At 45.8% G+C, this 23,584-nt stretch overlaps 1 protein-coding gene across 4 annotated transcripts in view; it reads left to right on the plus strand.

Annotated features, from left to right (window-relative positions):
• The first annotated feature begins 13,837 nt into the window (after positions 1-13,837).
• The window catches only part of MAP3K15 (mitogen-activated protein kinase kinase kinase 15), an 87,254-nt gene continuing 77,507 nt past the window's right edge, over positions 13,838-23,584 (plus strand). The window contains exon 1 of one of the 4 annotated variants that reach the window (XR_010826150.1): positions 13,838-14,501. Coding sequence is in view for 2 of the 4 variants with exons in the window: in XM_066981146.1 (XP_066837247.1) it covers positions 14,162-14,501 (340 nt within the window). In the remaining 2 variants the exon portion in view is untranslated. The remainder of the gene's footprint in view (positions 14,502-23,584) is intronic. The other 3 variants (XM_066981146.1, XM_013184008.3, XM_066981158.1) reach the window with 3 other exon arrangements.

Below are 23,584 nucleotides of genomic sequence, written 5' to 3' on the forward strand. Positions count from 1 at the left end.
GAGTTGTGTAAAATGATTTTTTGTTAATAGCACACAGTGGTCTTGCAGTAGACTTCGGTTTACATGTAGAAATCCATGTAGGTATGAAACATCAGGGCCATGCATTTGCATGATAATAGTTAAATTCTTGATTTGGAAATTTGTAAGATTATTAAGAAAAGAGTTTTATGTTCTTTTTGTAATGTTATTTTTTCAACTCTAAAAGGAATCAGCATTGCTTAATGTGGGATCATAGCACTTAGTGCTTGGTTTTCCATGGGAATGTGATGGTAAACATTCAAGATGTTCCTTTTATTAATTATATTTCATCTTCTGTTTGTATTTTTCTTATTAACAGTCCATTCATAAATGAGCCAAAGGGTTAGGCGAACAGGTCAAAGGATTAAATATAATTACATGCAACGTACTCTTGGTTTTAGGCATATGACAGCCAGCTGCTCAGTACATTTCGTGAGCCTCTTTCTGTCCGGCTGCTGAGAGGAGCAGCGCAGCCTGGGACCACCAGGGCTGACATTTTCACGTGTGCCCTCACTGTCCTGTGGCGCTGGCCCAAGGCGGGTGCAGGCCCCTCTCTCCCCCTTGGCCCCAGCCCAGCCCTTGTGTGCAGCGCCCCAGGCCAGGCCTCCCTGCAGGCACAAAAACACGTTTGCCTGCTGCGGGGCTCGCGTGGTGCGAAAACGTCTCGTGTTCCTGCGAACTCCTCGGCTGTGTCGCGCTGCAGTCATCGCTGCGCTGACAGCTCTCGCCGTGTTAGCCTCGGTTAGGGGTGCAAGAGGCAGGCAGGAGGATGGTTTAAAAGTAGGAGCAAAACAATCGCTCTGCCACTTCTGGGCCATGCAGGGGTGGCTGCGGTGCTGGGCCCAGGCGGCTCTCCTTCAGCAAGCAGAGGGAGCGTCCTCCCAGCACCGGCTTCAGCTCAGAGTGGTCCTGACATGAAAAAGAGCAATTCGGGGTGGATCTGAACCCCCTATACCACACACCGGGTGGTTGTCTCCATGGTTATTAATACCCTTGAGCCAGAAATTAGATTTCGCTTGGCACCTTTGGCCTCAGCTGATTTTTGAGCTGTCCTAGGAATTAGCAGCTAATTGCATATGCCCCGGCCCATTCATCCAGCTTCCTGCAGCTGCTTCCCTCTCTCTGCCCTCCGTTTTGGAGACCAGCCAGCTTCCTTAGGTAGCGAGCCCTGACGGTACCGGGATGCCAGCGCTTCCCAGCCTGGAACAGAGCAGCTGAGGAAACAAAAGGCACTTTTCTAAATTTCCCCAGGTGCCGTGTGAGTGCGGCCGGGGGCTGAACAGGGCTTGGTGCCACCAGCTGGGTGCTGGATGAGCCCACGCGGGGCAGGCCACAGCTCCTGGCCTCCCTCCCCTCCACGGCCTGCAAGACAAAAAGTCCAACTCAGGTACTGAAGGTTATCGGGCGCACGCAACGCAGTGCTGGTTGGTTTTACCTCTCTGTGTTAAAAGGATTTCCAGCCCTGCGCAGGCACGAACTTTAGCATGTAGCTAGCATAAGCTGCTGGGAGCCGGAGGAACAGATGCTTGAGGGACTTGCTTGGTGCCATGGAAATAGCTAAACTAACAAAATGTTAGTGCTCTTGAGCACGTAAAAGAAAGCATTAGAAATTTAATCCTATTTCTAAATGTGCTATTACTGTAGGATGCAAATTTTAAGATGTAAATTCATTTGTTGAAACTGCTACCTCACAAACTGAGGTGCTATCTCAATGTATTTTAGGAAGTTAATCAACTGTAGATGTAGACAAATCCCCAGAACCAAATCCTCTACCGTGAGAATAACTGTTCTGACACATTGCAAAAACCTTGGGGGGCAGGGCTCGGCCGCTCTGTCGGCCCCTCAGATAAGGTAAGTGTGTTCAGAGCTCTCTTATCTTCCTTTATTTGTAGGAAAGCAGCTGGGGAAGGTAGCTGATAGTCACAGGAAAACATAATTGGCTTTTATCAATATGATCTTAGACATTGTAATAGGCTATTTCAGAGGAGAAAACTTGAAAATTACGGCAGCAACAAAGCAAGTAAGATAAAAACGACCGAATTTCACAACCATTTTTGAATATCAGAACATTAAAGAAGTGTCTGCTTTCAAAACTTTCTCTGGTAATGCCCTCTCTCTTCACTGCGCTCAGACCCTGCATTTCCATTTGCTGTGGGAGATCATTTTCCTCAGTACAAGCCAGTCTCTGCCTGCTTCATCCCAGAGAGGGAAAGGCGAACGTGCTCACTTGGAAGGACCCATCAGATGCTCTTCGTCTCCTCAGTTTGCAGCATGGGAACAAAGTTTGGGATTTTGGCAGAGCACTTCTTGGGCTCTTCTTAGAGGAAGTACAAATGAGGCTGGGCAGCTGTCCCTGCTGCAGGATGATCCATCGCTTGGGTTTACCCCTTCTGGGGATGCTTTTCTGTGTGAAGGGCACAACGACAGCAGCAAAGCACAGGAGATAGCACCATTCACACAGTCTCTACCATGGTCTTCCTCCCACCACAAAGCACCAAAAAGCAGAGCAACAGGTGAGAAAGGGTAAGTAGAAAAGTACGCGCACCTGCGTGGAAATTGCTGCTGCTAGATAATATGGCTACTTGGGATTGAAAGAGCCAAATTTACCAAGCCCTGCTGGAAGCGCAGATGTAGCCATTTAGCAAATAAAAGCACAAGGCACAGGAAACATGACATACATTTTGAGACCCCAGCAAAAACAGAGTTGGCTGGAGACAGCCAGTTCATTAATGGATGGCAAATCTCTCGCCGGGGCTTCAGGATGTTTGTGCTGTGATTATGCAGCCGGGCTTGGCGCGTGTCACTGAGCTCAGGGGAATGGAAAATTTCTCATGCTCTGACACGAAGCACCTGTTTACCTCAGAAACACGGCTCAGTAACCTGTGGTCGGGGAGCTCCAGCAAGAGAAGGACGTCACCCTACTGCAATGGCTAAGAGCTTTGGTATTGGACTTCAATATTAAGCTTCAATATTAATCTGGATATGTTAAAGTCAACATTGTTGACTCAGACTAAGTGCTGACCCATGGCTCCCAAACGTCACCAGTGCAGCAGGTACCCATCACCAATGCCCCAGCTGGAGCAGAGCCTCTTTCCAGCTGGGTGCAAGTCTGGGGCAAGCCCATATTCTCCCACTGACATTACCACTCTGCTCCCAGGACCCCTCACCCAGGCCCCATGCTTCCTCAGCCTATTTCCACCTAAATATAAAGGGCAGCAATCTCAGCCTGCAAACCTCCTGTTGTCTTGAATCTGATGCCTTCCTTGTTCAGAAACACACGTCCTTGCACTCCTGAGAAGCACAGGAGGGGAGCTGCCCACTGAAGGCTGTGTCCCACCACCTCAGCCCCTGTGACGGTGCTGTGCTGATGCTACAGCTCTGGTGAGATGGTTGCCTTCTGCAGGCTCTGGCTGGTGTCTCCTTGCAGGCAGGACTGGCTGTTGCTGTGCCTCTGTTAAACAGAAATCAAATGGGGTGCTCCACATGTTGTTTTCGTGCTGCAGTGGTGTGTGCATGCTGTATGGAAACCTGTGGCTGGTTGATCGTCTCATGTGGAGGGGCTAAGAAAGGGTATCTGAAGTTTGTCCTACACACATGTACATGCCAGAGAAATAACGTTATATTTTGCTTTGTTGCTGTGTGAATAACTAGGAACACTATAGAGCAATACTGAAACCATTCAGTTTTCCAACTGGACTTAAACTTTGAGAGAAAACAATGCAGACAGGCAACAAAAAATATTACCTTGTACCCCTGCTTCTGGAAATCTTACTGCTATCACAAGCTAAACGCTCATTTCTTCAAAATATCAGCCATTATTTTGCATTTCCCAAATGAGGAAAGAGGTAGATCATTCTATTACAAAAGTATTAGCAAAACATGGATCTGTCCCTGTGAAAAGGTCAGGAATGTTCTGTGCTTCTTGGGTGTCTTGAATCTGAACAGGAAGCGAGTTATTATTTAACTTGGTATTGTGACCCTTTCCACTGCAGAGCGCAGGAAGAAACTCTCTGCTACTTCGATAGAAATGTGATTCGACACGGTGATGGGCTGAAGGTCTCACTCTTACAGCATGATAAAACTTTCCTGGGATGATTCCTATCATTCTGGCAGAGAGAGGTCTGAAAAAGACGTGCATTTGAGCGACAGCGTGTCTGGCCATAAAGTTTTCAAACCGTACAAGATTGACGTGCTGCTTAGCAGTGGCTTTAATAGCCTCGAGCATGTGACACTCTTCTGGCAAAGAATAAGTGTAATGCAAGTTGACAAAACAGAGAGGACAAAGTGTTTGGCATCACAAATTGTTTTGCTCTGTAACCAGGAGCAGCTGTAGACCGGTGCCCAGTAAGTCAGATGCACATTCAGGTCTCATCATTAAAAGCACAGAGAACTGCACATAGCCAAATCCCAATACTAAAACCAGACCCAATGCTAATAAGTTCACACTTTTACCAAGCAAAGTCATCGCATAAACAGAGAAAATAGTTGCCAGAGCTTTTGAGAAAGGCTAAGGTTGCTTTCCTTCTCACTAGGTGTCTTAGCTGCGCTCCCAGCTGCTATTGCCTGCTGCTTCCAAGACTTTTCACACTGCAAGTTCACGAATATGAGTTACTTATTGACTAAAAAATACCCCATTTTAAACAATGGTAGACTTCTTCTTCATATATCATATATCATCTGATAAATGTTGCAAATATGGATGCAATTTAAAGATTCTCATTGCATTTGTACTAAATTTACTCATCCGCCTAAACGTAAGAAGTTTTCATTAGTACCTATTACAAAAATGAGTATCAACATAACAAATGATGTTTTTTTATTTGTCACTTCAAAGCAATTCTTGCCTCTTCGGGATTCCTTTACATTTCGCAGTCCCACCTGGTAATACCAGAACTATTGTGATTACGGATCTTTAAAATGTTTCAAAGAAGCATGACAGCTTTGCTTTGGCTAAGCTTGCAAGTCTTATTTGTCCTCGTGTATATGGCATCCAGAGAAATGTAAAAATAGCATTAACATGAATACAAATGAGCCACATATTCTAGATGTCTTCATCATGTGCATAAACGCATTCCCTGCCACAGTCACAATTTTGCTGGGCTTTTGTTAATTAGTAGACAGAACAGGCCTGTTTAGCTGGAATAAAAGTGAGTGCTCTGGTGAATATCTGAATATCCCTTCAGTGAGAAATAACTTGAGAGAAGCTACAAGTGAGAATCTCGTCTTAAAACTGTCCATAAGAATAACTGTGAAGAAAACACTGAGCCGTCATGATACGTGAAGAAGTCAGGAATAATTTGATCAAGCTGAAGACAGAAAAAATAATCAGACCAAATAAGAACATGTAATCGTCTGTGAGTGCAAACGTTTTAAACCAGGCCTCTTGAAGTTAGACTTCTTATTCCTTGGGGAAATGTACACTTCTCACCCCCAGGATCTGCTTGGTTGGAGAGAGACCTAACACAAGGAGCAATCTGTTAGGTCTAGGATTGCAAAAGAGAAAATATTTGTCATGTCAAAAGGCTGTATGAGTGAAGATATCTAGGGCTGACGTTGTGTTAATATTTTTTACTGGAACAGTGGACATGGGGCTGGTTTGTTTTTCTCCCATCTGAAGCACAAACAAGAAGTTACGTGAAACATGTTGAAAACTGCTGATAAGTGGTTTTCTCTCTGACTAACTGATCACAGACCGTGGTTTGGAGAAGCTCGGTTAACCTCTGGCTCTCAGCTGGCCATTTGCTCCTCGCTTTCTGAACTGACTGGGGAAGGCTGGGGACCTGGTACTTCAACCAAATCAAAGCTTTTACCAGACATTATAAGTGCCCATGTCTAGCTCTTGTGGAACTGATCTGCTCTAGCTATCTGACAGAGAGAAATAATGTAAATAATGTTAACTATCAGCCACGTAGAAAGCGTGAGCTTTCTGTTCTGATGGAGATTCAGGAAAGGCATATTTTTATTTTGTTTTGTTTTTTATCCTCATATTTACTATTGTATTTACTGGATTTTTATTTTTATTTCAAACACGCACAGTCATCTATAAGCAAAATTCTGGCTTCATGGATGCTGTTGAGAAGACCTGCACCATTTCAAAGGCGGAAAGTGTTCACTGCTAGTCTGCACTCCTTAATCGTTCAAGCTCTCGAAGCCTTGCCCTAAAACTAGTTAAGTTAGAAGTTAATCAAGTTAGTTAAGTTAAACAAGAACTTGTTATTAGAGTGCCTGATGTGCTGAAAACGATAGGAGATGAAGAATATGGAATCAAAGTGAGTTTTGAAATTGATTACATTTTGCTCTGTATTGTGTGCAGAAAACGCATGTATACATTTAATATTTTTAGGCTGGGTGGAAAGGAAAGAAGAGAAGGCCACCCTTTGGCTAACTTTGGGTTTCATACAAGATGTCACTGTCCTTTGTTTGCAAGGGGCAGTGATGAGCAGATGCTGGGTGCCCTATGCTACCCCGTGCGAAAGAGCAGATCTGAGCAGAAAGCTGCATTTCTGAACCAGCACTTGTTTTCTTTGCCCTCTTTCTCTGTCAGCAGGCCAAATGAGCACGTGCAGTCTCATGCCCTCCAGTGAAAGAAAATGAAAAGGAATCCCCGCGATCTCTGGATCTGGTTCCAACGCTGATTCAGTGGCTGTGAGGGGTTTTGACTTCATGCCACCCTTGGAAAGCAGATGTGCCTGCAAGTTGATATTTAAAGATTGTAGCATTTGTAGGCCTTTTCATTAAGTTTCCCCTCAAGGCTCATCCATGTTGTTCAGCTGTCATTGTACAGACACAGTATTTTGAATCTGACTTTTGGAACAAAACCACACTTTGCTAGACTTCTTAGAGAGAATTTGCAGCATTTTATTTAAACTCTGGCAAAGCTTCTACATAAAGACCTTAAAAAAGAAAACCCCTCTTATCTGAATCCATACTTAAAAATAAAATCTAACGTTCTTGTTCAGTAAAGACATATTGACTATTTTCCTCTTCATCCACACAAAAGCAGCATCTGTATGGTTACTTGCATACCTACTCACTGTAAATGAAAGTAAGCGGGGTGGCACGCTAGCAGCAGTAACGCCGAGAAGTTCATTAACAAGGTGTTAATGAGGGATGTGTGGTGTGGCTGAGGAGGAACCTGCATGCAGTGGTCAGTGTCAAGGGCACGTGGAGGGACTCCGGGGCACCTCCACACCCAGCGTGACTGCACCTGGACTGCTGTGCTGGTGGGCAGTCCTCAGGAAACGCTGCCAAGAAAGGGGCAGCCGGGTTTGCACATTGGAAGAACTCAGATCTGCAGAAGGTGGGTTCAAGAATGGTGTTTGTTTACTTCTTAGTTTTGCTTTGTATTGTTTTGTGTGTGTTTGCTGCCTCTGTGAACTGCAGAGAACATGTTGCTTCTGGTGGCTGAGAGATAATTTATATTCTGCACTAAGTGGGTTTGATAGATACAAAGCTCTGCTTGAGAAAATTATGGCATTGTCATTACATTACTGTATAAGAGCAGGTGTTGACTTGAGTTTGCTAGATTTTGTTAGGACAGGTTCTCTGCAAAGACAAAATGTCATGGAAAGGTGTGCAAAAGCTGAATGTTTGCATCTGGCCCTCAGCTTTGAATAGGCAATTCTGGAGGCAGGGGCTCTTTTCACAACCCCTTTGCTGGACCACATTTCCAAAAGAAGAAAAAGTGTTGCATGAATTATCCTTTTTTCCTCTAAATTTAACTTCTTAATTGCACAGAAACATTACAACTCCCCCAAAATCTGAGTCTCCCATTTGTTCTCTCTCAGATGACTTGCAAGACTTGAAAATACTGTTATTTGGTGGAAATGTCAGGCCCACCTGACACACTCAGATGCAGTATACAAAATGAATCTTCTTCCTTTAAAAATACTCCTTGCTTCTAGCTTTAAATGAACTCAACAAATGGTACCAGGTTAAAAAAATGGAGTTTCAGATTGTGGCAGCTAGTTAGGAAAAAATGCCAGAGGGATAGTGAGGATCCTATTTGGAAGAAGAGTGAATATAATCAAGAAAGGAGAAAAATACTTGTTTCAAAATCACACAAAGTATCCATGAAGAGAGGCTGTCTCTGTTCCAAGACAAAGAGACAGACCTCTCAGCAACCAATTTAAAATGGTACCAAGTGTTAAAGACTGTGAAATGAAACCCAAAGACACTTCTTACATCTACAACATACAAGGTTCTGGTAATCTCTAGAAGGCAGGAAAGGCTTATTTATTATGCCTCAGGGGCATCCCGCTAAGCAATTCCAGCCCACATATTTGTTCTAAATTAACACTTCAACAATTTTCAAGATGAGAGAAAGCACCACGCCATGCCTCCGTTATTCCGAACCCATTAAGCTGCAATTTGTTTTTGCATGTTAGCTGTTGAAAGCCTAAGAACATTCTTAAGTAAGATAAATGCTTTCCTTTGTAAATAATCCCTTAACTTTCACAATATTGCATTTTTCATTTCAGTACCGGCTCTTCAGACAGACTTTCTCATAATGCAAAAAGCACAAAGTAGGATTTGTACTGGGGAGGATCCTTTGTGAGTGTGCTCCTGCTATTTGTCAGTTGAAGGCTGCCATGTGCACATCGAGTTTCTGCTAAATGTTGATTTAGATTTTTCTCCTAATTTTTTCCTTGCTGGAACAAGGCTAATAGAATTAGAGTTGCCATATACAAAGGCTTTTTCAGGCCTAAAGAGGAAAATTGCCAGCAAACAGAGGGATCTCTAGGGGTCAAAGTATGTAATTCCCCCAAAATTTCACGTATTAGTGTTTTTGTTAAAAAACAACACAGGCACCCCCAACCTGCGGACTAAATTCAGCAGCTTACTTGTTCCAAACTCTCCAAAATCAGAAACAAGTTTGCCTCTTAAATGGTTTCTCCACATTCTCCCTAAAGCCCTTATGAGCCCCTATGTGCAGCGCTATGTTGTCCTTGTGTCGCAGAGTCTCTCAGAAGAGCTGGCCTCTGAAGCTCTTACGGTCACCAAGCTAAGGTGCCAGACACCTACAGAAGAAAATACTCTGCTGTATGTTGCTTGTATTGCATTACAGCATGTGGTAAAAATATTAACCTCAGGTAGCCGTAAGGAGCCACGCGGCAGTAGAAGGTAAAGATGCCATTCACCTGAAACCTGTTCTATACCAGTGAGTAAAAATGAGATGGAAAAGGCGTTTGAGCCAGGTTTACTACTTCCAATACAAATTCATTTGAGGCCTGAAGTTTTCCATGGTTCCTCTTCTTGCTGGTAGGCCATGATTTTGGTGTGGGTACTAGTGCCTTTTTGGCAGCTGGATACCAAGCCGAGGTGCAAGGTGATCCACGCAGAGCTTACCTTTTTTTCAGTTTCTCTTGCTGCCTAAATCAGCAACTCTCCCAGCAGCAGGGCCAGCGGCTGAGGCTGCTGCCGTTGCTTTGGCTAATAAGAAAAACATGCTAGTGAATGGGACTCTCACAAGTCATCCTGTTCTTACAAAGGAGCCAGGAGTTGCCACAGAGTTTCCAGGAGTCTGTTTTGCCAGGATGGTAGGAGGTTTTGAGGACGACGGAAAGGCATTGTCGATCAAACTTCTGACACAGTTTATCTATAGCCAACAGAGTCTTTTAAACGGTAACAGAAAGAAAAAAGAGGAGTATTGGATGATACAGCAAGCTGAGGGAAGAAAGCTCTCCACAGAGGACCTAAGACCCTTATTGCTCTCTACAACTACCTGAAAGGAGGGTGTGGGGAGCTGGGGGTCGGCCTCTTCTCGCAGGTAACTAGTGATAGGACTAGAGGGTATGGCCTCAAGTTGTGCCAGGGGAGGTTTAGGTTGGAAATGAGGAGACATTTCTTCTCAGAAAGACTAGTCAGGTATTGGGTAGGCTGCACCACAGTGTTCAATCATAAATAATGCCATAGATTTCCTATGTGAACTAAGAAGTCATTTAGTCACCCTGGGAGAATTCAGTCTAAGGCCTACCTAAAGTTAAGTCATCAGAAGTATAGCTGAATTCTAGCCAGTGATGCAGACAAACTACTTTTCAACACTACCTTAGTATGTGGGTCTCTAAAGTGAATAGATATGTTTGTCCTTGATGTGTATTTCTGCTTAGAGAGAAGGGAAGGAATTAAAGCAAGCTGATGGAATAGAGGACAGGAGAAATGAGAAAGTCTGCTCTGTGGGCTTGTGTGGCTGCATTTACATTAATGTTTCAGGTTGGATTAAGAGAAGTCTTTTAAAAAGTGATCCTCCCTGCTGTCCTCACAGACTCCGCTGTGGTTCACATCACAGAGCAGTTGCAGCTGCAGTTCACAAGCTCAGTTCCTTACAGGTGAATCTAAACTGAAAGATGTGTTTTAAGATTACATCAGTTTTTCTCCAGTTACTAGTTGGCATGGGATCTGTGGGACTCGACCTCATCTGAAGGAAAGTCCTCCAAAATGCAAGTAGTGTGAACAATGGATCATCTGCATGAACATTTTCACTCTGTAGATACATTCCTATTATGTCACAGGTATTCCGAATGTACATAGCCTGTGTGACCTTGAGTCACAAAGCTAGACCGAGCCCTATCTAGCAAGGAATTAGCTATCCTTATTACCATTTTTGGAGGCAAGAATGTTTTGTACTTCTGGAGATCAAATTCTCAAAGACTTCTTAAATTAATTCTTCAAAATAAGTCTTTAAGACTGGTGATACCTGCCTTCATGTTCATGTATTTTATAGAATAACAGTAAAACGTTAGAAGCCTATTTAAGACATCTTCCTGTACTTAAGAGAGAGCTTTAAAGCATATTAAGCAATTCATGTGTTTTGCAGTGACTCTTCAGCAATAATAAATTTTGATCATGATGGAAATTAAATAATCTCAGTATGGCAGGCTGGAGAAATGAGCTGACAGGAACATCGTGCAGTTCCACAAAAGCAAGTGCTGAGACCTGTACCTGGAGAGGAGAAATCTCGTGTACTAGTAGATGCTGGAAGCCAGATGGCTGGAAGTGATGTTTCCAGGAAAGGTACTGGGGATCATGGTACACACCGCCCCTGGGGATGTTCAAGGAAAGGTTGGACGTGGTGCTTAGGGACATGGTTCAGTGGGTGACATTGGCGGTAGGGGGATGGTTGGACCAGATGATCTTGGAGGTCTTTTCCAACCTTAATGATTCTGTGATTCTGTGTTACACTCATGAGAGGCTAGAGCCTGAGCTGGAAAACGTCATGTGGAACATGTGGAACAAGGTAGATAAGGCTGCAATTTGCAAGGTCCTGCAGTTTTGCCTCCTAACCTAACCCATAACAGTGGCCTAAAAGAAAGCTGGAGAGGGACTCCATCAGGGAGTGTAGCAATGGAACAAGGAATAATGGCTTTGAACAAATGGAGGAGAGCTTTAGATTAGATGTGATGTGAGGAAGAAATTGTTCACTCAGAGCACAAAGCGCACATGGGAATTAGGGCTGAAGATGTACCTTGCTTCTGTTCTTCTCCATAAATTAATTTTAATTACCTAAAAACCGGTGTTAACAATAAATCCAGGGCACAGGATGGGAGGTGGAGGGCAGTCCCTGTGGCCGAGGGGCAGCCCTTCTCTCTGGCAAGCCAAATGGCCCAGGGGAGACAGCCCCAGAAAAGGGGCCCTCAGCCACCCCAACCCTCCTCCTTCTTCCACGTGAGGGCATCTTCCAGGCCGCCCCCAACACAGCCGCCTTTGGCCACGCGTGGGCCACTCCATCACAGAGGCTTGCTGAGGTCACAGTGGCCACCACTGCCGCGCCTTTGCTTCGGGCCCTATAAAACAGGACCCCTGCGGCTGGCCCACCATTCGCTGAGCTTCTAGGCCCTCTGACAGCCAACTCGTGTGGCAGGAAGGAGAGCCAAAGCAGCAAGGCGAGCGGCAGGCCTCTTCAGTGTGAGAGGACAGCGATGGAGTCCAAGGAAGCACCGAGAAGGAGTGCACCCAACAAGAAGGAGACGTGTCAAGGGCAGAGGGATAGCGCCTGCGGCACAAAAGACACCAGTGCCCAAGGGACCTCTGGCGCACAGCCCACAGACACTTACAGGTGGTACCACTGGCACCGCAACGATGCAGGGAACAGGCCACCCCCTCAGCCATACAGCGACAGGGGGCCTGGGCCTTGCCAGTGGCACAACGGTGGCCTGGGGCGAAGGCAGGAGTGTCAGACGGACAGCCGCGGGTAGGAGAGGCGTGCCTATCGTCCAGAATGCAGTGTGGGACCCAGCCATGGCCATAAACCAGACAGCAGCATCAAACCCATGCATGAAAATCAACCGGAGAGTGGCATGGGAACTCGGCGTGGGACTGGGCGACCCCCTGGTTCGGCACCCTGGCCTGAAAACATTCCAGATGGAAGGCATCCCCTTTGGGCTGTCCAAGGCAAGGACTGGCTTGTCCTTCTGCCAAACACCGTGGAGCCCATGGAGATGGATGCACCAAAGGATGTGGAGGAACCAGTGGAATTGGATCCACCTTGGCCAGACCAGACCCGCGACTACCCCGGCATGCCTCTGCTCCCTGCCATCAGAGCGCACCAACAGCGTCGTAGGAGTGCCCGGTGAGCTCCCTACTCGTCGTGCAGGCTCCATCCCCAGCATTAGCTTGGAGCCGCCAAACACCACGGACATCCCGCATGGTCACCTGCAGGATGTCCTGGCAATAAAGAACTGTGTTGCCAATTCTCAGGGGTTGTGTGAGTGCTTCTTTCCCATCCCCCAGCCCTTGTGCGAGAGGTGGCACTGTGTGGCACCCTTCTGCACAGAGCCTCGAGGAAGAGCACAAGCGAGGACCCAGCTTCCTTCAGGCTGTTGCGCTGGGGTGACAGGAGGAGTCCCCGAGGGCCACCATGCGCCTTTAACATTTGTGAAAATAGACTGGGGGGTGAAAGTAGTAGTGTGTAAGCGATTATGGGTGGCTAATTTCTTATCTTAGGAGTGAGTTTCTATATCTGAGTAATTGGTAACGACAGACATGGAGAAGGCTGAGGTACTGGGCAACTGCTTTGCCTCCATCTGCACTGGTAGACGGGCTTCCCAAATCTTTCATTTCCCTGAAGCCATAGACGGAGGCTGGAGTATCAAAGTCCCACCCACTGTAAGTGAAGAGCAGGTTCGAGACCACCTGAAGAATCTAAACAGGTACAGGTCTATGGGACCCGATGACATGAATCCCAGGGTCCAGAGGGAACTGGCCGATGGGGTTGCCAAGCCTCTCTCCATCATAGTTGAAAAGTCCTGGCATTCGGGCAATGTCCCTGGTGAGTGGAAAAATGGAAACGTCATGCCCCTACTCTTCAACAATTAAAACAAAGTTGAGCAAAGAGCACTACTTGTCAACAACTAAAACAATTAGGGGACATTTCTTCTCAGAAACATTGGTCAGGCATTGGAACGGGTTTCCCAGGGAAGTGGTCGAGTCACTGTTCCTGGGGTTGTTCAAGGCAAGGTTGGACGTGGTGCTTAGGGACATGGTTGAGTGGGTGACATTGGTGGTAGGGGGATGGTTGGACCAGATGATCTTGGAGGTCTTTTCAACCTTAATGATTCTGTGATTCAAGGATGACAGTGGCAGATGGCACCCTAGGTTTGTGGGGGTCGACGACACCCCTCAGCCCCTCTGTCCACAGCCCAAGCCCGGAACCATTCTTTACACGGTGCAGGGGTGTGCTTTTATTTATTTATTTATTATTTGGGAGGACGGCCGGGGCGAGCCGGCCCCTAACGGCTGACAGGGGCTCATAACGGCTGGAGTGGGGGCTCCTAATGGCGGCGAAGGGCAGCGGGGCGGGTGCAGCCCTCCCGCCGTGCAGCAGCCGCCGCCAGCCCGTCCCGAGAAGCCGAGCGGGGCCACGGCTCAAAGCCCCGCCGGTCAGGGCGGTGGCGGCGGGCGGTGCGGGGAGGTCGTGTGCCCCGCCAGGGGCGGGGAAGGGAAGCCATAAACGAGGCGAGGCCGCCCCGACGGTGTCGCCTCCCCCTCGGCACCGCGTTGGGCGCGGAGCGGAGCGGGCTCGTCCCGGGGCTGCCCGCTTGTCCCTCAGCCGAGGGCGGGCGACGGGGAACCGCTCGCCATGAGGCGCGGCCCCGCCTGAGCACCTGCTGGCAGCCGCCGGCCCCCCTCAGCCCTCGGAGGCGCTATGGAGAGCCCCGCGGGCGGCAGCGCGGCGGCGGAGCCGGGGCACCCCGGCACGGAGCCGGAGCTGCCGGCGCCCTGCCCGCCTGAGGCGGCGGCGGCGGCACCGGGCGGTGTGGAGGCGGCGGAGGGCGGCGCGGGTGCCCCGCGGGCGCGCTGCCTGCGGGCCGTGTATGTGCTCAACGAGCCGCCCAAGGCGGGCGCCGGGGCGCGGAGCCCCGAGGCCGGGGCTCGGCAGTGCCTGCTGAGGGCCTGCGAGGCCGAGGGGGCTCAGCTGGGCACGGTCAACTTCGGGGAGCTGGACTTCGGGGAGACGGCGGTGCTGGACGCCTTCTACGACGCGGGTGAGAGGGACGGAGCCGGGGGGAGGCGTGTGGGGACAGGGAGACAGCTCCCGGGGGGAACCTCGCGTCCTTTCTGTCTTGTCTAGGAACGTGGGCTACCTTCACAGGCTTCTTTGGTGGTCATCTTGCAGGACTGAGATCACTTTATAAGTGGTTAATACAACTTTGTGGTGCTAAAGTGCCTTTTTATACTCTTAAATCCAGCAAGAGCCTCGTTTTCAGGAGTACCCTGGTCAAGGAGCAGGAGGTGTGAGAAAACGTCTCTTCCTTACACTAGCTCCTTCAGTCACTACAGTGTTGCCCCAGTAAGACTGGTGATCCTCCAGTGCCAGCCAAGCCTTAAGGAGTAGCAAATTTCTTGCTTGTGCAATTTGGTGAGAACCCTCTTCCGGCTCTAAGTCTGGCTGAGATCTCAGAGCTGAGACGTCAGCGCTGGACGTAGCATGAAGACAGGCCAGCCAGAAGACCCTGAGCTGGCATGTCCAGATGGTTCATGTTCACTGCTCAGACTCCAGATCTGGACAGTGAAACTGGGTTCTGTAGTTAGTTGCCCAGGGAAGTGGTGGCGTCACCATCCCGGGGGGTGTTCAAGGAAAGGTTGGACGTGGTGCTTAGGGACATGGTTTAGTGGGTGACGGTGGTGGTAGGGTGATGGTTGGACCAGATGATCTTGAAGGTCTTTTCCAACTTGAATGATTCTATGATTCTAAGGGCGTGTAGAAGCGCACCCTGAAGAAGACAGCTTGTCAGTGTTGCTTACCCTGTCCAGGCTCCAGCTGGTGATCGGGCTCTGTTGGTTCAAAAGAAACCTCCTCTCCCTTCTCCACTCAAAAAAACACCTGTTAGGTTGGGCACTACAGGAAGGAGTCAAGAGCTTTGTGAATAAGCAGAGGAAGCCCCTAGGTCAATAGGTATTTTTAAAAGTAATCAAGGTGAGTATGTGTGGAGAAATTCCAGACTGATTTTTCTGATATCTTTATGAGCAGACCTCAGGAAACTGGGGAATTCACAGGCTCCAAAGAGGAAAGTACCGTTAAGTCCACGTTTATGCCCATCTTACACAAGAAGAAACTTTGATTTGCTCATGAGATATGTTAGACTTCTTAAGACTTTAGCCTTACTTGAAATGCTCATATGACATTGAGTCCATTTCATCCCCTGATATGTCACCCAAGTATTGAGGAACCTCACATCTTTTTTGTTGTTGTTGTTTTCTTTTTCCTTTTTTTAACTTCATCTTCCCAATCAGGAGATTCTATTACATCTCCGTTAGCAGAGTTGAAAAATGTTCTCTGTGCATAACAGATATACTGTTTGTGTGTTTTAGTACACAACCATGAAGGAGCAATTTCTTTGTATTGCTCCAGGATTACTGTGTGCTTACTCTCCTGAAGGTAAGCATAATATTGTACTTACTGGTGGCCTCATCAATGCAAAAATATTTCTGTTTCTACTAATAGTCCTATTAATGTATTTGCACACATTTGTTCTGCTTTGCACTGAGATCTTATTATGAGACAGTTATTAGTTTTCTTAAGTTGCATTATGAAATAGGTGTCTCTTGTCTGGGAGTGTGGCCTAACTTTGCAAACCTCTTTGGCGTTCAAGTCATCTTGTAGGACCAAGATTACTTTATAAGTGATTAATGTAGCTTTGCAATACTAAACTGCCTTACTACTGGATACCAATGCAACACTCTTATGTCCAGGCTTAGCAAGCAAATATTTTATATAATTTTTATGTCTATTAAAAGCTAATTGAATAGTCCTCAACCAATAATTGTTCCAAAGGAGACTGTTCAAAATGGTCTTTGTAACCATATCTTTCCAGTAGCAACTTTTTGAGATCAGCCAAGGGGAGAACTTTGTAATCTGTGCAATGTGTTCCCTTATTTGGCAAAAATTTTGGTCAAAACATCCTTTAATGTTGTTACCTGTATTAAGAGAAACTCAAGTGTATTAGCACAAGTCACTTTTGTCCACCAGACCTGCAAGCTGTCAAAAAGCAGAGAGGTTTTTGTCAGTAGATACTTTTTTGAAAATCATGCAGAATGTTACTAGTAGTTTAGCATTTGCTCATTGATAAGAATCCCAAATTAACTGCCATCAACTACAATGTACCCTGAAAATGTGAATATCCTTAAAAAAAAAAAAAGCTAAGTATAAACTATCATTTTAATACAATATTTGTTTTGCTCTTCTGTTGTTTTAGTAAGTACCACTTCTAGCATCAACATTTTTGAATAACTTTTGTGCTCTTGCATCGCTGCTGTTACCGTCTGTTTTTTAACTGAAGATCTTAGCTCCCTGGTTCATGCCTTTACCTTTATTTACTTATTTATGTATTTATGAACAGTTGGGCTGTACTATCCTCTGCCCCTTCCTTTGGAGATTTCCCTATTCCTATGGTATGTATAAAATAGATGTTCAGAGAAATCCTCAGTCAGAACTTCTAAAGTTATAGAGCTACAGAATATCCTGAGCTGGAAGGGACCCCAAGGATCTTCCAGTCCAATGCCTGGCTCCACACAGGACCACCCAAAAATCTGACCGTGTGTCTGAGAGCATTGTCCAAACACTTCTTGAGCTACAGCAGGCTCGGTGCCGTGACCACTTCCCTGGGGAGCCTGTCCCAGTGCCCGACCACCCTCTGGGTGCAGACCCTTTCCCTAACCCCCAGCCTGACCCTCCCCTGTCCCAGCCCCATGCCGTTCCCTCGGGTCCTGTCGCTGTCCCCAGAGAGCAGAGCTCAGCGCCTGCCCCTCCGCTCCCCTCGTGAGGGAGCTGCAGGCCGCCATGAGGCCTCCCCTCGGCCTGCTCTGCTCTGCGCTGAACAAACCAAGGGACCTCAGCCACTCGTACATCTTGCCTTCCAGACCCTTCACCATTTTGTGTCCCTCCTTTGGACACTCTGATAGTTTTATGTCCTTCTTATACTGTGGTGCCCCAAACTGCACACAGCACTCGAGGTGAGGCTGCGCTGGTGCAGAGCAAAACGGGATGATCCCTTCCCTCAACCAGCGAGCCGTGCTGCGCCTGATGCTCAGTACGGATGGTCCATTTGGCTGTGAAGGCACGCTACTGACTAGTATTCAACTTGCCGTCAACCAGAGTCCGCAGACCCCTTTCCATGGTGCTGCTCTCCAGCCTCTCCTATGTACAGCCAGGGTTGCCCTGTCCCAGGTGCAGAATCCAGCACTTGCTCTTGTTGAATTTCATACTGTTGGTGATTGCCCAGCTCTCTGATTTGTCAAGATGTCTCTGCAAGGCCTCTCCACCACTGAGGGAGTCATCAGCTCCTCCCAGTTCAGTGTCACCTGCAGACTTACTCAAAACATGTTCTAGTCATTTAGGAACCGTTGAAGAGAACAGGCCCTAAAATGGGCCAGTTTATAAATTGGTTATAAAATCATGCATGGGAATGGGAAATTTTCTGTTCTTTTAACAATATGGAATGATTTTTTAACATATGGAATGATTGCATCTTCTTCCTTCATTCTGCAAAGGGACAAAAAGTATCCATTACACTTTTTCACTTTTCTGTTTTGCTTTGTTTTTCCTGCTTTTTTTTTTCATTTTTTTTCTTTCTTCCCCCCCTTTTAATTTAATTTATTTTTTTTATTTTATTTACATTGCTGGTATCAGCTAGCAGTGGACCCATGTTTCATGTTGGATTTGCATTATCATGGATTTTAATGTACTGCCTCTGTATTTTTGGTTCTCTAGGTGTACGATGATCTGTCATTGCTTTCTGAAAACTTTTATCATGCTCATCTTGTTTTCTTGCTCTGCATTGTTTATTGGTGTTTTCTCCCTGCCTCACATTTTCGAATATGTATCAAGCTATTATCCAAAAATGCTTAAGCTGACAATTGTTCATCTACTTGTAACAGTCTTAACCAGCTACCCCCCACAATTTCTTTAGTCCTTGAAAAATCAGTCATTTTTAATCTCTATATTTTCATATATATAATTTAATGTTGCCATATTCTTTTTGCAGAATATGTGTCAGGTTGGGAGTGTTGTCATCTGTTCAGTTCTTAACAAAGATGATCATTAAAGTCTCATGCTGAACTTCGTGTTAGGAAATTGTTGTGTTTATATATATATATATAATATAAAATCTGAAGAAATGTTATGCTTGTGTAAGATATCTAGATGTTTCCCATACTGAAGGGATCTAGTATAATGGATATTTATTTTCTGTATGCTCTGGGTAGAACGTTGGGAAGCAGTTCCTCTTGCTCTTTTAGGAGAGTAGTAAAAGATGCTTGCCTGTAGCTGTCTTTTGGTTTGCTAGTTGAAACCTTGACCGCTATGTATCCACTAACGTTTAAAGACTGAGCTGTGAGGTCCCCTGCTTCTGAATCATGTTGGCAGGGTCTCTGTTGCGAGTGCTATCCATGATCCCATTTTCCCCATTCTGCCTGAGGTCGTAGCCATTTACTTGAAGCCGTAAGACACTCTCCCCCTGCCCCCAGGCACGCGCGTATATTTTATTTAGCATGAATCTATGATATAATGACTCTTGGAATTGGTACCTTTGTGAAGACAAAACCAGCAAACTTTAAGGACAGAGTGCAAAGAGAAAGATCAGCAGGAACCTCTTTTTCCTGTCTGCAGGCGGACTTCTTCGTAGATGATTTTTCAGAAAACCGCTGAGAAGAGTGCTGCAAAAACAGCTATTTTCTGTAATAAGAGGAAGATGTCTCTTTCTTTTCTCCTTGAGTGTACTCATTACTGACTTTCCACCATTTGAAATCTTAACATGAGTAGAAATGCCACTTGTGACTTTGTGCCATATAAGTTATTTCAGAGCAGCAGGTAATGCAGAATGACTCTGATGTTCAGAAATCACAAAACTTACTAAGATGCTTCGACAAAAGGGAATTTGTAAGTTCTACAGCTCTTGTGAGCAGACTTCCTACAAATGGTGAAATTAGGGCTTGTTAACAGAAAGATGAGCTCTCTTCTCAGGCTGTGTTATAGAAAAAAGCTGTCAACAAGGTAATGTATGTTATGCAGAAATGAACGATGTTATCTACCTAGGAGAAGCAACCAGGATGCTGGCATACATTGAATGTATCTCTAGGAAGAAAGTGGCATTATTTTTAGGCAGAAAGCCACAGATACCAAGCCTCTTCTTTTTTTTTTTTTGCTTGTTCCCCCCCCCCCCCCTTTTTTTTTTTCAAAAAATAAAAGCAATCTTACACAAGAACAGCAAGCCTAGGAACTGATAGAGGGTTTTTGAAGTTATTCAGAATTATCCCTTGCAGAAAATCAAACTACAAGCACTGTAGCGTGTTCATAAACAGTTGAAGAGGCATGGTGAGAGGGTGAGTGTGGCTTTGCTAGTGATGTTACAGATTGTGTATATAGTCAGTCCATGAAGAGACTAAATCACTCAAAGGGTCTTTCAGTTCCGGATGTGCTAAGAAAGAAAACACGATGTCAGAGTTAAATGTCTGCCCTGTACCTATGGAAGGGTGATGTTAGATGGAAAGAACAGTAGCTTTTACTTGTCTACCTGAAACTTTATCAAGCCTTACTGCTCACAGTCTTTGTCCACAGCGCTAAGTGAAGGAGTGGCACCCTCTACAGTTGTACAAGTTTTGCACGTTCCTGTTTTGGTTCTGTGAAATCCTGTTTCTGTAGCTGATTATCCTTTTACCGCGGGAAGGATGCACAGCAGTCTGTTCTGAGGCTTGGAATATTCCTTGGCTCGTTTGGCCACAATGTCTTGAGATGATGGCAGTCGCTGAAGTCAGCAATCAGCAACGTGAAAGTCAACTGGAAGGAAGAAAAACTAGGGAGAGACTGGAGTACTGAGGAATAAAGCTAGAAGTTTGCCTGAGGGGAAAAAAAAAACACAACACAACATTTATCACTAGTTTAAGCTAATATACAGCATGGCAACTAGCGTAGCTGAGCTGGAGGCACACGTCTTTCTTGCTGACTGCTGCAGGAATTGTAATCTCTGACAGGAAGGTGAGGATGACAGCTGAGGGCAATAACATCTTAAATAAGCTTCGACACACCTTGCTGCTGCAATTTATCTTTGCCCTCAGGTGTGACAGAGAACAGCAGAGAAGGGGTTAAAGGTTAGCTATCCGGTGCTGCCCTAGCAGGCAGGGGTTGCTGTTTTATTGAGGAATACTTGGTGGTTTTTCTTCCACTTCTTTTGCCCTGCAACCGGCCTGATGTCTGGGTGTGTATTTTCTTCAAATCTGAGGAGATACTTATACTGTATGATACAGAAACGTGAAGAGAAGCAGTCAAACCATCTTCAGAGCAGGCAGGTGGTGGCTGAAAGGCTAAGGCTGACCAGGCTGGGTGTTGTGCTGCTTTAATACAGCAACAGAGCTGTCAGGACCGGATATTTTATCTCCGCGTGGTACTGCACATCTAGAGCAAGTCTGGGTGTCTCCACAGCATTGTGCCATCAAAATAAGTATTCTGGCAACAAAACCGTCATATACGAGCATTGCAGTCCTTCTATACTCAAGTGCATGAGGTGAGTTTTAAAAGACCAGAGTGAGCTTGAGACAATCCATCAAGTGTAGGTGGTCCTGTGCTGTGCCACATCCTGGGCGCTGTGGCGCATGGTTACATTCGTGGAGAATGGCTTTGTATCAACCTTGCTGCTGTTTCAATGTGTAACCTGAAAGGCTTCGCTTTGGTCCCACTATTCTATGAAATAACTCCTTGAAGTTGGTTGAGCAAGTTTAGAAACACACAAACAAGTAACCATAAATAGGTTATATAGAATCCATTAGTGTTCCCCTGGTTTATTGCCCTGGGCCAAATGCAGGATTGGAACTGCGTTCAGAGAATAAAGGTATTAAAAAAGAAAAAAGAAGGAATATACCCTGACTCCCTAATGGAGAGAGAGTCTGTTGTATTACTTCTCCTTTTGGAGAACATCTCTTTTTAGTTGTGGTTGGTTGTGTGGAAAGGAATAGTGGCAATAAAAACCCAGTATGAGTTGCTACCTTTTAATGAAGCTTTGAATTTAATTGTTTACATCTCTAAAAACCAGGTGTTAATCATGCAAATCTAGGCTCCTCTGATTGTTCCAAGGTGAGAGTATGCATGTATGAATGCACTGTCACCCACAGCTTTCCATTTTTTCTGCCTACCTTTCTCTCCTCCTGATCCTAAACCTTAAATTTGAGACAGCTATCTGCAACCAGAGTCTGGTTATGAACCCTGTGTCATGGAGTTTTGTAGCTAGGAGCACATCAGATTATTTCTAGGTATTGAGTCAGCTGAGAAGGAATCTTCTCCCTGAATGTAATACAAATTTGTTTTAATTCACTCTGCATGTAATATTTTCACTTTATGATTCTTTCTAAATAGATTTAGGTAGACAGAAGCTTTTGCACCCATTACAATGGGTAATGAATGGTTGGATGTATCTTGAGCTGCCTTTGATCTGAAGACAAATTACTGTCACACTTACTGCCCTTGAAAACACCAGAGGTGACATTTTTGTTTTGTTTTTAAATATTGCTTAAATGTTTTGGGGAAAATGAAACATTGTAAGCAAGGAGATCTCTGGTTCTACCTTGCTGCATTTCCAGTTGTCTGAGCGATATCAGAGATACCTGAAAAGCAGCTGTGAGAAGAGAAGAAGTGAGGCTGACTGGCTTGAGTCAACCAGGTTGTACACATGAGGTTGCTGATGTGCAAGCCTGGTCCCTTTTCTCCTTTGAACTCATTGCATGCTTGTTCAGGCCTGCTGTGCTGTGCGTACCATATTCTTTATAGGTTTAAGATTTACAAACTGTTTCTGTAAGACCTGAGCTCACATTAGACCTGAGCTCACAAAATTAAATTTTATTTTTATTTTTTTTAAAGGCAATGTTTCTTTATGTGGGTTAATTACGTTGCTTTAATTTTTGTTCTTCCATGAAACAGACAAATGGTGATAGAAATGCAGTTAGCTCGTGAGGCGTTCTGCTGTCACGTCTTGCTTTTATTAGTGTAATTATACCTCACTTTTGTTTTATCATGAAATTACACGTGGATATTAAACAAATATGGATGTGTTCTGTAGTTAAAAAGTAACTAATGTTCCTGTTTTGCAGATGTAGAAGATTGAGGTAAAGCTTTTCTGGCGTGCAAGGAGTTGGTGCAGAACTGGGGTGAGAACTCCAGGCTTTTTGGCTTCCTCTGCACTCTGTTTCAGTGACGGCCTCAAGTTCAGATTGGGTGGCTGTTCCTGCTGGCTGCTCACCTGTGTCCAGTTGACCCCTGGGGCGTGCTGCTGCTTTGGCACACGCAGAGGAGCAGCCCCAGCAGCGCCTGTTCGGCATAGCTGCTGCCTCCTTTCACGCTGCAGTGATGTTATGTGGCTGGAGTGAGGCAGTGGAGACAGGCAGAGGGTCTTTTAGGAAGACCTCAGGGTGGTTTACTGCTTGCAGGTGGAATCTGTGAACATGGTAGGTACGTCTGGTTTTTTCAGTGTGGATGGGAGTTGCTTTAGCCTCAAGCTACCTTTGAACGGCAGTGCGGGTGCCTGAGACTGAGCCAAGAGGGAGGGCAGCTGTTGTTTTATCCTGCTCCCAGGCACGGGCTTGCGGTAAACAGCATAGCTGCAGTCCCTGCTGAGGTCAGGGTAGTTCAGCTGGCAGCTGCTGGTGGGCCACACGTGTCCCATGGTACGATTCCACCTAACCTATTGCCTTTCTTTCGGGTGCTGCAGCTACCTTCACCTTTTCTTGGGATGTCGGGGCTGCCACAGAGACAGGCCAGGAGCAAAAGCTGCACCTCTGTGGTCTGTGAGGAGGGGGGCCCAAAGCTGCAATGTGAATTCTGTCACTTAAAAAGTATTGGACCGCTCTGCTGTGATAAACTATGCTTGTTTTTTTTTATCCTTCATAATATTCAGCCTCACAGAGGTAAATCATTCTGCTGTAGTGTTCAGGATGGTAGAGCTGAAACTTTTCAGGAATTCTCTGGTAAAGCTTCTGGGCATTTTAACTTTGGTCTAAGTCAGTGCAACTGTTACACTTTGGAGTTCAGAGCCAAATAGGATTCAAAACTTGAAGAAAACGTACCCCAGCTTTTCTTATGGCCAAA

Source organism: Anser cygnoides, chromosome 1 (genome assembly GCF_040182565.1).
Source record: "Anser cygnoides isolate HZ-2024a breed goose chromosome 1, Taihu_goose_T2T_genome, whole genome shotgun sequence".
Taxonomy (NCBI): domain Eukaryota; kingdom Metazoa; phylum Chordata; class Aves; order Anseriformes; family Anatidae; genus Anser; species Anser cygnoides.